We start from the raw sequence: 12,598 nt of genomic DNA, 5'->3' as shown, positions 1-12,598 counted from the left end.
GAAGTGTTCCTTAGTCCATGTGGTGATGTCCTTTACACACTGATGTAGGTTTTTGATGCAGTACCGCCTGAGGGATCAAAGATCACGGGCATTCAATGTTGGTTTTCAACCTTGCCGCTTACGTGCAGTGATATCTCCAGATTCTCCGAACCTTTTGATGATATTACGGACCGTAAATGGTGAAATCCCTAAATTCCTTGCAATAGCTCATTGAGAAATGTTGTTCTTAAACTGTTGGACAATTTGATCACGCATTTGTTGACAAAGTGGTGACCCTCGCCCCAATCCTTGTTTGTGAACGACTGAGCATTTCATGGAAGCTGCTTTTATACCCATTAATGGCACCCACCTGTTCCCAATTAGCCTGTTCACCTGTGGGATGTTCCTAATAAGTGTTTGAAGAGCATTCCTCAACTATCTCAGTCTTTTTTGCCACTTGTGCCAGCTTTTTTGAGACATGTTGCCGGCATCAAATTCCAAATGAGCTAATATTTGCAAAAAAATAACAAAGTTTCTCAGTTCGAACATTAAGTATCTTGTCTTTGCAGTTTATCCAATTGAATATAGGTTGAAAGGGATTTGCAAATCATTGTATTCTGTTTTTATTTACCATTTACACAACGTGCCAACTTCACTGGTTTTGGGCTTTGTAATTGAGTTCAATATCTTACATTTATGCTTCTTTCTGGAATATTCAGGATGATCTCAGATACAAACAAATATGTTTCTAAAATACCTAAAACCACACCTCTGGTCTTAACTCCTCCAATCTCTCCCTGCTGGCTGACAGGATTTACACATTGTCAGCACAGATGAGAAGCAGGTATTTGCGGCCGTGCAGGAGTGGAACCAGAATGACACCTATAACCTCTACCTGTCTGACACTAGCGGGATCTACTTCACTTTGGCTATGGAAAATGTCAAGACCACAAGGGGCATAGGAGGAAACCAGATGCTGGATTTGTATGAGGTAAGCTACTTTTTGGTTATAAGTGCGAGGAAAGTTCTGATTGATTCAATCTACGGAAAGTCATGAATTTGCATCCCCCGCCCTCCATTCACACATACAGTTGTTTCAAAAGGTGCACGACTGGAGGTGCCCAATACAACCATTTACTGTGCTGTGTTGGCTGCTTAACCCGTGTGTGGTGTTCGGGTCTGTGGGACCCGTTTACATTTTTTATTAAAAGAAAAATGATACAATTAATTAATTTTTCAAACTGAGACTCACTGACTTTGGCTAATTTTCTGTGAAGGACATAAATCAGAATACATATTTAATGACCACACACCATACACCCCCCTACACATTTCTATTACATATAAGATGTCCGGGTCCACTGGACCCAGGGCTAATAGAAGTGTGGAACTTGATGTTTTGTGTACCACATTCACCCACCAACCCACTCGCCCATACACACACACACACACACACATAAACACACACACACACACAGCAGGCCTAGACAGGAGGAGGACAGAGTGTAGGTACACAGAACATCAGAGGGTCAAATGTGCGAGAAAATGAGAGCAGACAGTGTTGACAAACAATGTTGCAACCTTGTGTGGGAACCGCAGGTGCAGAAACACAAAAGAAGAATCCCTGTGGGATGCAGAAACTGGCAGAGAAATGTTCCGTGCAACGTTCATATTGTTGTTACTCGGCCAGCGTTAATACCGAACAGATGTTTATTGGGATAAGGCAGGGGTGTCCAAACTTTTTCCACTGAGGGCCACACACGGAAAAATTTAAGCATACGGGGGCCATTTTGATATTTTTCATTTTCAAACCATAACAAAATATATAGATTGTTTTTTTTTAACCTTTAGGGCTCCCAGGTGACCAATCAAGGGTCTCAGTCATTAAAATGTTAAAAATAAGTCAAATTATTATTATTATTTTTTACAGTATATCTCTATATCAACTTCAGGTTGATACCAAGTAAAAAAAAACAACATTTTTTTTGCCTTTTCTGTCAAAGACAACTTTGTTTTTTATAGTAAAACGGAAATATGCAGTATTTAGTAATTAGAACCCTAAAAGATCAATAATGCAGGACACCATTGATTTGAATTCTTTAATATTTTTGAGTAATCACAGTTAAAAGTTAAATAAAATCCCACAATTTTTTTTTTTTACTTTTCACACTTAAATTACGTGATCAACTACAGATATATCTGTCGATTTTACGTTTGAACTATTATTTTGTTTGTTTTATGCTCTTTTGTCAAATAAAACTTTGATGTTTTTATATGGCAACCACACAATATATGCAATATTTTTTCCACATAAAACATTTTAAAGTGACATTCTTTAAGTAATAATTCATTGTAACATAGGTTTTTTGTATTTTTCTTTTTTTTTTTCTCGAGAAATGGCAAATAAAATAAAAATAAACAAAGACAAAAGAAAAAAAAAACAGCCTGCATGGCAGCTTTGTGTCAACATTACAACTTTTTCTCGTTAGATTTCACCTCATTCCACTTTTTTAAAATGTTTTATTTGTTATTTTGCAATACTATCAATTTTGCAATTTTTGCAGAATGTGTGGGGGGGCCGGTAAACGATTAGCTGCGGGCCGCAAATGGCCCCTGGGCCTCACTTTTGACACCTCTGGGATAAGGTAAACATCTGTTCAGTATTTTAACATAAAAGTGTTTGATGCTGAGGCATTAAAAGGCACAAAATGCAACGGGTCCATCAGACCCACACACGCTGGCTGAGTAACAACAATATGAACATTACACAAGGGTTAAATTATTCTATGCTAGAACTTTGTTGTTAAACTTGATCTTTAACAAGATATATACATTTGACTGAGCTCTCGTTATCGTTTGTCTTATGCAGCCATGTGAAATGCCCACAAAAATTTGGAAATTGGCGTTTTCAAACATTCCTTTTCGCGTCAAAATATCACTTCCGCGTTTTTTTGGTGAAATATCCAAAAATACGATCCATACTTGCCAACCTTGAGACCTCCGAATTCGGGAGATTTGAGGGGGGGTTTGAGGTGGGCGGGGCCGGGAGGCGGGGTCAAGGGGGGAGGAGTATATTTATAGCTAGAATTCACTGAAATTCAATTATTTCTTATATATATATATATATATATATGTATATATATATATAGTACAGTACAGTACACAGTAATGAAAACAAAGTTGTTCTACTAACTGTACTGCACTTGCTGCTTACTTTAAAAAAAAATAACACTTACCTTTCACTATTTGAGTAGCTTTTGTTGTACCATTTTAGTACTAGCGAGCGATCTCTGAATCCGGGAACATATCCTTCACGGATTTGTTGAAAACATCCGCAAATGAGAACGGGATGTTGCTTGCAGCTATAGAGGACGCTAAAGGCAGTGCCTTTAAGGCACGCCCCAATATTGTTGTCCGGCTGGTAATCGGGAGAAATCCGTGAGAATGGTTGTCCCGGGAGATTTTCGGGAGAGGCACTGAAATTCGGGAGTCTCCCGGAAAATTCGGGAGGGTTGGCAAGTATGATACGATCCAAACTAAATTTGTTAAACGCTCACCACGGCCGCAGGTACTCGCTGATCCGCTTGCCTAAACGCAGCACAGGGAGACGATCGGGGCGCCCGTTAGCATAGTTAGCATCATCTAGCTAGCTTACTCGTTGTCGTCTGCGTTTGCTACCCGAGCCACAACGTTGACTGACGGCTCTCTACTTTGCTGCTAACCATATTTGGATGATTACAATCCGAACACTGTTAGTTCCAAACTGGTTTTTAACCTACTCAGTGGCCTATTGGTTAGAGTGTCCGCCCTAAGATCGGTAGGTTGTGAGTTCAAACCCCAGCCGAGTCATACCAAAGACTTTAAAAATGGGACCCATTACGTCCCTGCTTGGCACTCAGCATCAAGGGTTGGAAATGGGGGTTAAATCACCAAAAATGCTTCCCGGGCGCGGCCACCGCTGGTGCCCACTGCTCCCCTCACCTCCCAGGGGGTGAACAAGGGTGAGGACAAAATACAGAGAACAAATTTCACCACACCTAGTGTGTGTTTGACTATAATTGGTACTTTAACTTAACTTTTTACTTGTAGAACATTCATTAGTAGCCTCTAGTTTTGATGTAAACAAGGGGTGTCAAACTATTTTTTTTAGCTCAGGGGCCACATGGAGAAAAATCTACTCCCAAGTTTTCAAGTTTCAAGTTTATTCGTCACATGCAGAGTACACCACAATGAAATGTTTTTTTTTTTCCATGCTCTTCAGATATTGCGTACAGTGGTATCCAAACACTAGTTACAGAATCGAATACACTAAATACAAAACAATACTAACATTTTAATAGCTCTAATGTACATTAATTACAAGTGGGCCGGACTGGTAAAATCATAGCACGATAACTTCAAAATAAAGACAACTTCAGGTTGTTTCCTTTGTTTAAAAATAGAACAAGCACATTCTGAAATTTTACAAATCATAATGTTGTTGGTTTTTTTACACTTACATGTTGCGGTTAATAGTATTCTATCTTTATTTGTCGTTATCTATATTTTCTGAATAAATTATGTGATAACGTTCATCAGTCAACTCGTTGGTGTTAATTTTCAATCTATCAAGATACATAAATTATATCAAAATCAAATTACAGTATGTTATTTATGGAGTTTGATCATTTTCTTCGACTGATGTACTAACATCATGTGGTTTATTTTGTACATATGTAGCATCGTCTACAAAGATACAAAGAATTGCTATTGCGACATCCAGTGGACAAATTTAGAACAGCTGTTTCTGTCATTGAAAAATTTCAGGTTAATTTTTATTCTTAGCAAACTCATACCGCGGGCCGGAAAAAATCTGGTCGCCGGCCTGATCAGGCCATCGGGCCGTACGTTTGACACCAGTGGTCACCACATTGGTATTATATTACCCGAGGAGGCGTGGCTATAGGATAGAGTTGCAAAATGGGAAACTTTTTTTGAGTTATTTTCTTACATGTTATACAATTTGACATTACATTTTTAATGGCAATAATGTTAGTAAATGATCTACTTAAAAAAATTCAAATGATGACATGTGATTGTCAAAAAGACAGCCAAAAAAGGATGGTGGATGAGAATAAATCTAAAAATAAAATATAGTGTAGAATTGCCCCCATTTGCTGGAAATGTAGTTTTGATTTTCAAAATGTTCTTTCGTGGCTTGCGTGGCAGCATTTTGTGCTGATTGAAATGTTTCTCTTTTTTTTTCTTAAAGATGCTCAAATGCCCCCTTATGTGTGGTTTAGGCTAATATGTGTCCCTTTGTGGGAGGGTTCATATTCAGTAGTGTGTTAAAGAGTGTTTCAGTAGCGTATGAGAGTGTTTCAGTAGTGTATAAGAGTATTTCAGTAGTGTGAATGAGAGTGTTTCAATAGTGTGTGTGAGAGAAAAAAAATGCAGTTGTTTATGTGAGAGCATTTCAGTAGTGTGTATAAGAGTGGTTCAGTAGTGTATTAGAGTATTTCAGTAGTGTGTATGAGAGTGTTTCAATAGTGTGTGTGAGAGAAAAACATTTCAGTTGATTGTGAGACATTCCAGTAGTGTGTATAAGAGTGTTTCAGTAGTGTGTGTAAGAGTGTTTCAGTAGTGTGTATAAGAGTGTTTCAGTAGTGTGTGTAAGAGTGTTTCAGTAGTGTGTATAAGAGTGTTTCAGTAGTGTGTGTAAGAGTGTTTCAGTAGTGTGTATAAGAGTGTTTCCATAGTGTGTATGAGAGTGTTTCAGTTGTGTGTGTGAGAGAAAAATATTGCAGTTGTTTATGTGAGAGCATTTCAGTAGTGTGTATAAGAGTGTTCCAGTAGTGTGTATAAGATTGTTTCAGTAGTGTGCGAGAGAAAAAGATTTCAGTTGTTTATGTGAGAGCATTTCAGTAGTGTGTATAAGAGTATTTCAGTAGTGTGTATGAGAGTGTTTCAATAGTGTGTGTGAGAGAAAAACATTTCAGTTGATTGATTATGAGACATTTCAGTAGTGTGTATAAGAGTGTTTCAAAGGTGTGTATAAGAGTGTTTCAGTAGTGTGTATGGGAGTGTTTCAGTAGTGTGTATGGGAGGTTTTTTTTTATTGAGATTGATTGAGACTTTTATTAGTAGGTTGCACAGTGAAGTACATATTCCGTACAATTGACCACTAAATGGTAACACCCGAATAAGTTTTTCAACTTGTTTAAGTCGGGGTCCACTTAAACACTACTGAGTGTTTCAGTAGTGTGTATGGGAGTGTCTCAGTAGTGTGTATGAGAGTGTTCCAGTAGGGTGTGTGAGAGAAAATATTTCAGTTTATGTGAGAGAATTTCAGGAGTGTGAATGAGAGTGTTTCAGTAGTGTGTATGAGAGTGTTCCAGTAGTGTGTGTGAGAGAAAAACATTTCAGTTGTTTGTGAGAGCATTTCAGTAGTGTGTATAAGAGTGGTTCAGTAGTGTATAAGAGTATTTCAGTAGTGTGTAGGAGAGTGTTTCAATAGTGTGTGTGAGAGAAAAACATTTCAGTTGATTGATTATGTGAGACATTTCAGTAGTGTGTATAAGAGTGGTTCAGTAGTGTATAAGAGTATTTCAGTAGTGTGTAGGAGAGTGTTTCAATAGTGTGTGTGAGAGAAAAACATTTCAGTTGATTGATTATGTGAGACATTTCAGTAGTGTGTATAAGAGTGTTTCAGTAGTGTGTATAAGAGTGTTTCAGTAGTGTGTATGGGAGTGTTTCAGTAGTGTGTATGGGAGTGTTTCAATAGTGTGAATGAGTGTGTTTCAGTAGTGTGTATGAGTGTTCCAGTAGGGTGTGTGAGAGAAAATATTTCAGTTTATGTGAGAGAATTTCAGGAGTGTGAATGAGAGTGTTTCAGTAGTGTGTATGAGAGTGTTCCAGTAGTGTGTGTGAGAGAAAAACATTTCAGTTGTTTATGTGAGAGCATTTCAGAAGTGTATACAAGAGTGTTTCAGTAGTGTGTATGAGAGTGTTTCAGTAGTGTGAATGAGAGTGTTTCAGTGGTGGGTATGAGAGTGTTTCAGTAGTGTGGTGTGAGAGAAAAAACATTTCAGTTTTTTATGTGAGAGCATTTCAGTAGTGTATAAGAGTATTTCAGTAATATATGAGAGTGTTCCAGTAGTGTGTGTGAGAGAAAATATTTCAGTTGTTTATGTGAGAGCATTTCAGTAGTGTCTATAAGAGTGTTTCAGTAGTGTGTATGAGAGTGGTTCAGTAGTGTGTGTGTGAGAAAAACATTTCAGTTGTTTATGTGAGAGCATTTCAGTAGTATATGTCAGAGGTAATTCTGAATAATGTCCCTAACGGCCCCTCATAGGTTCATGCCTCCATTTAGAGTCCATATTCAGACCACTCTCCAATCCCTTCCCTCCGGGGATGTTGAAGTGTATGAAATGTAGTGTGAAGGAAAAAAACAACAACTGCTGTCCTCCTCAGTGGTTCGTACCTCACCAAGCGGCTGCCACTTTTTAAATTCACCATTTTAGCGTGGTTGTTTGAAGCAAAGATATATAATTCCCCCATGGTCACAAGCAGGAAAATGAAGAAATATTGCCACCCATGGCTCCTCTCAAAATGTCTGTCTTCTCCTCTGTCCCAGGAGCAGTAAACGCTTCGCACCCTTGCGGCAAAGAGCTGTCTGTAGTGCGGGTGCTACTCTGTGTGTGATTTAAAAAATCATCCTTGATAACAATTATATAATACTTATGTAGAGGTTGCCCTCTAGTGGGTTCCTCGGACCACCACACCCTGACACAAGAGCCCGGATCAGGGGTATAACACTGTTTTATTTCCATAAAATAGTGCAAGGCTTTTGCTTTTCAGCGAAACGTCTTCCTCTGAGTCTGTGTGTCTCTCTCTCTGCCTTCCACTCCAACTCCAACCATGTGTCTCGCTCCGGCTGCTGCTAATAAAGGCGACAGGTGATTAGATAACAAGGCCCACCTGGGCCATCTACTCACCTGTCGCTGTCTTCGAGGCCGGTCCTTGCACACCCCGCAGGCCACGCCCCCCTCCACAACTTAGTATGCATAAATATGATGGGAAGGTCAATATACTAATTTCTAAGTATATGTGTATGCTAGCAATATGTGTAGCTAGCTTTAAATATAATGGATTCAAGTGTGGGTGGCACGGTGGAACAGAGGCCAGGGCATGTGCCTCACAATACGAAGGTCGAGGATCGCGGTCTTTCTGTGTGGAGTTTGCATGTTCTCCCCGTGACTGCGTGGGTTCCCTCCGGGTACTCCGGCTTCCTCCCACCTCCAAAGACATGCACCTGGGGATAGGTTGATTGGCAACACTAAATTGGCCCTAGTGTCTGAATGTGGGTGTGAATGTCGTCTGTCTGTCTGTGTTGGCCCTGCGATGAGGTGGCGACTTCCACTTGTCCAGGGTGTACCCTGGACAAGTGGAACCAGGTCTGCCCAGTCTGAGAACCCAAAAAGGCATGTTGAATATTTAATCAGGCATCCAGGATGACCCGAACCTTACAGCATGTATTGGGTGGTATAGCTCTGTTGCTAGAGTGGACGTGCCAGCAACTTCAGGGTTCCAGGTTCGATCCCTGCTTCTGCCATCCTAGTCACTGCCGTTGTGTCCTTGGGCAAGACACTTTACCCACACTGGTTTAAATGTAACTTAGATATTGGGTCTCACTATGTAAAGCGCTTTGAGTCACTAGAGAAAAAGTGTTATATTAATATAATTCACTTCACACTCACTTCACTGTTGTAATGCCACCATGTTTATTAGGAGTGTTGCTGATACGTCAATTAATTGATGAATCGCGATGCGGCACGTGGCGATCAATATCAATACTATGGAATGCCCTCCCGGTAAAAGTTAGAGATGCTACCTCAGTAGAAGCATTTAAGTCTCATCTTAAAACTCATTTGTATACTCTAGCCTTTAAATAGACTCCCTTTTTAGACCAGTTGATCTGCCGTTTCTTTTCTTTTCTTTTCTACTCTGCTCCGGGGTGGACCGCTAGCCTGTCCATCAGATGGGGACATCTCTACGCTGCTGACCCGTCTCCACTTGGGATGGTTCCCGCTGGCCCCACCATGGACTGGACTTTCGCTGATGTGTTGGACTTTCACAATATTATGTCAGACCCACTCGACACCGAGGATGTCGTTGTGGCTTGTACAGCCCTTTGAGACACTAGTGATTTAGGGCTATATAAATAAACATTGATTGATTGATTGATTGATTGAATTAGCTAACGTTCAAAAATCGATTATTTTCCATGAAAACGAAATGCATAAAGACAACTGCTGCGTCTGGAAGTTTGCTAGAACAATAACAGTCAACTGGCACGTACCGTACTGTAGCTATTAATCGCAGTCACAACAGCTGTGTCCGCCCACAGAGTTACACGTGCCCGCCCTGGGCTGGAAGCGGTTTATTTTATTTGGGTTTAGTTTTTTAATGTGTGTGGTTTAATGTGGCACCTCCAAGTCCGAGTCCATGGTTCTCGCCCGGAAAAGGGTGAAGTGCCAACTACGGGTTGGGGAGGAGACCTTGCCCCAAGTGGAGGAGTTCAAGTACCTCGAAGTCTTGTTCACGAGGAAGAGTGGATCGTGAGATCGACAGGCGGATCGGTGCGGCGTCTTCAGTAATGCGGACGCTGTATCGATCCGTTGTGGTGAAGAAGGAGCTGAGCCGGAAGGCAAAGCTCTCAATTTACCGGTCGATCTACGTTCCCATCCTCACCTATGGTCATGAGCTTTGGGTTATGACCGAAAGGACAAGATCACGGGTACAAGCGGCCGAAATGAGTTTCCTCCGCCGGGTGGCGGTTCTCTCCCTTAGAGATAGGGTGAGAAGCTCTGCCATCCGGGAGGAGCTCAAAGTAAAGCCGCTGCTCCTCCACATCGAGAGGAGCCAGATGAGGTGGTTCGGGAATCTGGTCAGGATGCCACCCGAACGCCTCCCTAAGGAGGTGTTTAGGGCACGTCCGACCGGTAGGAGGCCACGGGAAAGACCCATGGAAACGTTGGGAAGACTATGTCTCCTGGCTGGCCTGGGAACGCCTTGGGATCCCCCGGGAAGAGCTGGACGAAGTGGCTGGGGAGAGGGAAGTCTGGGGCCGTACTTATCAAGCTTCTTAGAGTGCCATTTTACACTTAAGTCCTGAGAATTTGCGAAATTTAGTCCTACTCTCAAACTTAAGAATAAAAGCTTTTTATCAACGTTCTTAAGTCTAAGAATCACTCCTACTCTCCACGATATTTAAGAGACCTTCAGAGGTGTCTTAAGTGGTTAGGAGTTGCCAGCAGGGGATGGCACTGAGGCGAGAGAGACGTGCGCGAACGTTCAGGGAACGGAACAATTTTTTATTTTTTTTTATGACGAGCAGCTGATCAAACGGTATCGTTTAGACAGAGCAGATATTTTTGTCACAGATTTAATACTTTTCGATTCCTTGTTGATTTCTGCAAGTGTCTGCAGTGGGCTAGTATATACAGAGCCACCCACACCAGTTTCAAATCAGTTGCCTAATTAATGAATTGGAAAGAAAATGTTATGACAGTAGCGTATGTGTGTGGCCGTGAGGTGAGTGACGTCAGTGAGTGTGTGGGCGATAGAAGAGAGGGAGCGGTAGCGTGAGTGCCGGCGGGGACTAGTTTGTTTTGTATTATTTTGTAGTTTATTGTCAAAATATACACTCCCATTGTCCACTTAAATATTTCCAAGATATTTCTTTATTCTTAGACAACGGATTCCCTTCCGTGATTGGTCATTTATATGGACACAGAAATGACGTCACCTAAAATTCCGTTCACGGCACATAGTAATGTCGTAATTCAGCTCTGAGTGTGACACTTAAGATTCAGTCCTACACTTCGCTGAAAGTGTGAGTAAGACGCTTGATAACTAACTTTTAAGTGCAGCTTTCAGCGAAGAATTTATTTACTCTTAAGTCAACTCTTAGCAGACTTCTTAGGAGTAATTCTAAGAAGCTTGATAAGTACGGCCCCTGGGCTTCTCTGCTTAGGCTGCTGCCCCCGCGACCCGACCTCGGATAAGCGGAAGAAGATGGATGGATGGATATTATAGTCTTAGTCAAATTTTAGTCATCTAAATTGATTAAGTTTTAGTCAAAGAATCATAGGGGGTTCTGATGGGTTCTCACTTCTCTGTGAAGTGCTTTGAGTGTCTAGTAAGCGCTATATAAATCTAATCCATTAATATTATTATTATTATAGTCAACTGGATCCTTTCATTATTGATGTTTCCCTCCTGATTTCAAGTGTTTTTTTGCAGTGGCGGGCCGTGCGTTTCTCACTTAGGCCTTCAGTGATGTCTTACTTAGTCCGACTTTACCCCTCAAAATACCGTGATTTATGTCACCACATGGACACGGCTGGAGATACTATACAGAAACACACTTGCACACTACTGGGCATTGATCCCCCCTCAACAGTGTACAAAACAGTCTATTTTTTGGCGCATTTATCATTCAATAAACCCACTTCAGCAATTAAAACATATCTTACTTGGTACTGTCATTTCACCGCCGGGATAGCTAGGGAGGCGTTCGGGTGGCATCCTGACCAGATGCCCGAACCACCTCATCTGGCTCCTCTCGATGTGGAGGAGCAGCGGCTTTACTTTGAGCTCCTCCCGGGTGACAGAGCTTCTCACCCTATCTCTAAGGGAGAGCCCCACCACCCGGTGGAGGAAACTCATTTCGGCCGCTTGTACCCGTGATCTTGTCCTTTCGGTCATAACCCAAAGCTCATGACCATAGGTGAGGATGGGAACGTAGATTTACCGGTAAATCGAGAGCTTTGTCTTCCGGCTCAGCTCCTTCTTCACCACAACGGATCGATAGAGCGTCCGCATCACTGAAGACGCCGCACCGATCCGCCTGTCGATCTCACTATCCACTCTTCCCTCACTCGTGAACAAGACTCCGAGGTACTTGAACTCCTCCACTTGGGGCAGGGTCTCCTCTCAACCCGGAGATGGCACGCCACCCTTTTCCGGGCGAGAACCATGGACTCGGACTTGGAGGTGCTGATTCTCATCCCGGTCGCTTCACACTCGGCTGCGAACCGATCCAGTGAGAGCTGAAGATCCTGGCCAGGACCACATCATCTGCAAAAAGCAGAGACCTAATCCTGCAGCCACCAAACCGGATCCCCTCAACGCCCTGATTGCGCCTAGAAATTCTGTCCATAAAAGTTATGAACAGAATCGGTGACAAAGGGCAGCCTTGGCGGAGTCCAACCCTCACTGGAAACGGGTCCAACTTACTGCCGGCAATGCGGACCAACCTCTGAAACTGATCATACAGGGAGACTATAATATATTTTTGTCAAAAGACTGACTAAAACTAAATAATAAATTTCCATCAAAATTAACACTGCATCACAGTGGCCTAAGCTCTTATATACCTATCATATTATTGAACCAATCCAAGGCGAAGTGATGGCCAATCACAGGTGGTGGACGTCTCTGAGGCAAACTCACGAGAGAGTACGCTGTTAGTACCTGACCTTCGTGGTCGTAGTTGCTCACGGAGTAGCTCGTTAGCTGTGGTGTTCTTTACTGATATCCGTAATTAAAAAAAAAAAAAAACGTGGACAAGAAG

At 41.8% G+C, this 12,598-nt stretch overlaps 1 protein-coding gene across 4 annotated transcripts in view; it reads left to right on the top strand.

The window, feature by feature from the left end:
* Positions 1–12,598, top strand: part of sorcs3a (sortilin related VPS10 domain containing receptor 3a) — a 712,571-nt gene that overhangs the window by 524,456 nt on the left and 175,517 nt on the right. For all 4 annotated transcript variants that reach the window (XM_062027155.1, XM_062027158.1, XM_062027156.1 and 1 more), the window contains exon 9: positions 791–970. In XM_062027155.1, coding sequence (XP_061883139.1) covers positions 791–970 — 180 coding nt within the window. The remainder of the gene's footprint in view (positions 1–790; positions 971–12,598) is intronic.

Source organism: Entelurus aequoreus, linkage group LG18 (assembly GCF_033978785.1).
Source record: "Entelurus aequoreus isolate RoL-2023_Sb linkage group LG18, RoL_Eaeq_v1.1, whole genome shotgun sequence".
Classification (NCBI taxonomy): domain Eukaryota; kingdom Metazoa; phylum Chordata; class Actinopteri; order Syngnathiformes; family Syngnathidae; genus Entelurus; species Entelurus aequoreus.
Note: the sequence above shows the minus strand (reverse complement) of the source record. Positions and strands in the feature narration are given on the sequence as shown.